Source organism: Octodon degus, unplaced genomic scaffold, assembly GCF_000260255.1.
Source record: "Octodon degus isolate 3935 unplaced genomic scaffold, OctDeg1.0 scaffold00093, whole genome shotgun sequence".
NCBI classification, from domain to species: domain Eukaryota; kingdom Metazoa; phylum Chordata; class Mammalia; order Rodentia; family Octodontidae; genus Octodon; species Octodon degus.
In genome coordinates this window covers 4568535-4572447 of record NW_004524669.1, presented here as the reverse complement: position 1 = coordinate 4572447, position 3913 = coordinate 4568535, and the positions used below count along the sequence as shown (strand labels likewise).

The following is a 3913-nucleotide window of genomic DNA, read 5'->3' as shown; positions in this document are numbered from 1 at the left end:
TAAGGCCTCTATCTGGAGGCCCAGGACTGGCTGGCTGCTCCTGGGCCTGCGCTTCAGACCTCCTGGCCTCCTCCTTCTGTTTTATTTGTTCTCTCACCCACTCTGTGTCAGTCTGTGCCCTAGAAAGTGTATTTCATCCCTCCCAGGCTGGAACTCTACTTTTCCTCAACTCTTATCCTGGTCTCCAGGAAGTAACTGTGAGAGCCGGGAGCTGAGACAAGCAGAGAAGGCCAATAATGTAAACTGGCTGGTAGATGTAAAGGTGACCCTGATCTTCTGCAACCCTGCCTCCAGGACAGCTGTGTGGCCTCATCAAAAACCAGCTCCCCTCCCAATAATTGCCCTCCACCCTATCCTGCTCACTTCTTCCGGTAGCTCTCCAGTGGGTCCCGCACGTGGCGGAGCTCTGAGGCCAGATTCCCGGCATCACCCTCCACATATTGGATCTCCCGCCTTATTGTCTCGATATAGCCCTCAAACAGCGGCTCCACGTCGCTCTGGCGGCCCTTGCGGTTCTGGTAGAACTGCCACTTGGTCTCCAGCAGCTTGTTCTGCTGCTCCAGGAAGCGTACCTATTGGCCAAGATGAAGGGAAGAGACTCAATGAGGAGCCTAGGGAAGGCACTGGGTCTCTCAGAGCCTAATCTGCCCTTGGGATGGCCCCTGCCCTGAATACCTGTGACCTTCCCAAAGGTCACAGTGGCAAAGTCTGAAAGTGCAGATGATAATCATCCCCCAAATAACCTCCCGCCATACATCCTCACCCCCTAGAAAGAACACACAATTGATGTCAGCCATCTGCTCTGCACAGAATGAAATACCACCACATCCTGAACACTACATGTGATAGGTGAAACAATGGCTCCTCAAAGACACACATGTCCTATTCCCTGGGTGCCTGTGACTCTATATGCTGCATAGGGACCTCCAACGAGATCTTACTGCTGAAGTAAAGGTTATGGGCTTGAACATGGGAGATTTTCCTGGATCATCCAGGTGAGCAAAAGGCACCCTATAGCCCCTTCCAGGGGGAAGAAGAAGGCACCAAGCGAGACGCTCATATGCAGGCAGAATAAAATTTGACACATGAGCAAGAGTCTACCCACTCTTAGTGGCTCCGAAGATGAAGGAAAAGGGAGCCACTTGCCAAGGACTGTGGGAAGTCTTTAGAAGCTGAGAACAACCCCTGGTAGCCAGCTACCAAGGAGCAGAGACCCAAGCCCTACAACCACAAAGAACTCAGTTCTGCCAAAAACTTGAATGCCTATGAAAACATTCTCCCTGGGACCTCCAAAATGAAATGCAGCCCTGTCCTCACTCAGCTGTCAGCTTTGCAAGAAGGTAAGTGTGCATTCTTTTAAGCTTCTAATTTGTATGCAGCAATTAAAAACTACACACCTACCAGGACTTTCACTTACTCTGATCCTGGGGAACTGGATCCCGGGAAGGGGCCCACCCTACCAAGAATTGGGGAACCCCAGATCCTAACTGCCATCACACAGGCCAATTTACCTCATTCTCTCTGAGCCTCTCTGTATATGGAGGCCATAGAAATCTGACTGGTAGCTGCTCAGGCCCACAGCAAAGGCCTGTTGGGCCTACACACAGTTGTATAGAAACCTGACTTGTTTCCAATATTTAGTGATTAAGTGATTAAAGGCAAAATTCTGGGTCTCTGACCTTTTTGACAAATCAGAAGTTCTAATAGTAAAAAGCCTGTGCTGACTAACAGGTGGGCTGGCCTCCACCCTTTGGCTTCACTCATGGGCCCTGCCACATCCTAATCTAAGTTGCCAGTGCCAGCGGCAAGCTAGGTGATTTTCTTGCAAGCCTAACATCCTGGAAACGAAGCCTCCTGCTTGAGAACTCTTAACTGATTATCCAAAAGGCACCTATCTGCCTAAGGGTACTGCTCTGCAGAATTAACCCACCATATCCATAGAGTCTGCAGCATGGAGAAGGTAAATCCAGCCTCATACAGTGATGTGACTTTTTGCCCGGACCAAGAGTTGACTCCACTCAACAGGAGGGAGAACAGTATCCTTGGGTGAGACCCAAAAGGCCTCATGCATGGATCCCTTTGCATTTGCATGTTCAGGGCCCTCACTGCAAAGATGCACCCCCTGCCAAGGCGCATAGCCCACAAGCTACTCATGGGCTGGATTTTGACCTCCTTGGCTCTGGGTGTGTGCCCTACACAGGGGAAAACCTGCCCAGCCCCTTAGTTAGCTTCACTGTGCCAGTACAAGGGCAGCGCAGCCATAGCTCACTGAGACGGAAGCACAGCACCCTTGCTGAGGATGCTGTTTGTTGAGAGCAGAGCTCCCCTCGCCATCACCCTGGCCCATCTCTTCCTACACAGTCCCTGGTCCTGGACATCACACTGACTGGCCTGGAAGATAAGTCTTTCCTCCCTTAAGCTTCAGGGTCTGATCTCCTCTGAAGACAGCGATCCAAAAACAGCAATGTGAGCAAACCGCAATTCAGCATGGCCTTTGGGGGCCAGCCTCTGTGTGTTTCTCAATCACTGCCTTTAATCTGCATGTTCAGGAGAGGAAGGTGCCTTGGGTGAAAGTCCTGAGGATTCACAGCCTTGCTACAGTGCCCCCATCAAAAAGGAGAAGGAAAGGAGCCTCTGGGGCCTCTTGGTCCTGGCTCCGATCTCCTTGCCAGAGATGGCAGCATCTCTCAGACAGCTGTGCCACACCCACAATGCCCTACTCATCATCAGGCTCCACGTCCCTTGCACCTTCCTAAGCCACATCCTCAGAAAACAGCACACAGACCCACCTTGTTCAGGAATAGTGCGATCCAGGACACCCACCTTGTCGATGAAGGCAGCGAACTTGTTGTTGAGGCGCTTGATCTGCTCCTTCTCTTGCTGCTTCACGCACTGTGCATTGGGGTCGATCTCCAGGTTGAGGGGCGTGAGGAGGCTCTCATTGACTGTCACAGTGGAGATGCTGGGACCACACAGACCACCTGCCCGGTAGCCAAAGCTGCCGCCACTGCGTACGGGCCATCTGCAGCTCACAGCCATCCTAGGTGACCCCACCACACACATGCTCCGGCTGCCAAAGCTCCCCAGGCACCTATAGCCTGGACCCCCAGCACTGCCTCTGCAGTAGGCCGTGGCTCCGACACTTCTGTGAGCCCCAGGCTTGGGTACAACAGCAGAGCAGGAACTGAAGTTCCTGACCCCACAGCTGGAGCTGATGCGGTAGGAGCGGCTTGCCATGCCTCTGCTGCGCCAGACAGACCTGGGAAGGTGGAGGGGACTGAAGAACAGGGTCTCTCTCTGAGAGACCTTTTATCAGGCAGAAGACAGGAAATCTGACCACATAAAAGGCAGGAGAAAATTATGGACGCCATTTATGAGCATGGGAACTTCCCATTAGGCAGCCTGAGAGCAGGGCCGAAACCTGCCACTTTTCACAGGCATCTCAAGGTACCCGGCATCACAGTAAAGCTGCTTCCTGACTTGTTAGCCTCACAGGCACACACGTCTCTCTCAAGGGCCTCGTCTCCCTCCAACGCTGTGAACAGACAAGCAGTCATTATCCCACAGGGTCAGGCCAAGCCGTCCGATGGCCCACTCAAGCCCCACTGTCCCACACTTCCAGGCCAGCACGTGTGAAGGAACTCTTCAAAGCCTCCGGGGGACTGCCATAGCCACATTCCCCCCTGGAGAAGTGACCAGGATATGACCACTCTCCCAAAGATAAGGACCTCAGGCAAGGGCTGCTTGTCCCACTTCACTCCTCAAATTACAGGACACTTCTGTGCCACGCCCAGAATGGCCATGGAGTGCGTGTGGTGGGGGCAAACGCCCACCTGCCCACCCAGCTCCAGGCCTGAGGCGAAGTTCTCTGTGAGTGAAGAGAAAAATGAAAAACAACATCTGAACTCCCCCT

At 53.0% G+C, this 3913-nt stretch overlaps 1 protein-coding gene across 1 annotated transcript in view; it reads right to left on the bottom strand.

The window, feature by feature from the left end:
• The window catches only part of LOC101584825 (keratin, type II cuticular Hb5-like), a 10729-nt gene extending 7492 nt beyond the window's left edge, over nucleotides 1–3237 (bottom strand). The window contains exons 1-2 of the mRNA XM_004637997.1: nucleotides 2824–3237; nucleotides 364–572 (exon numbers count right to left, since the gene is read on the bottom strand). Of these exons, the coding sequence (XP_004638054.1) occupies nucleotides 364–572; nucleotides 2824–3237 (623 nt within the window). The remainder of the gene's footprint in view (nucleotides 1–363; nucleotides 573–2823) is intronic.
• Nucleotides 3238–3913: the final 676 nt, after the last annotated feature.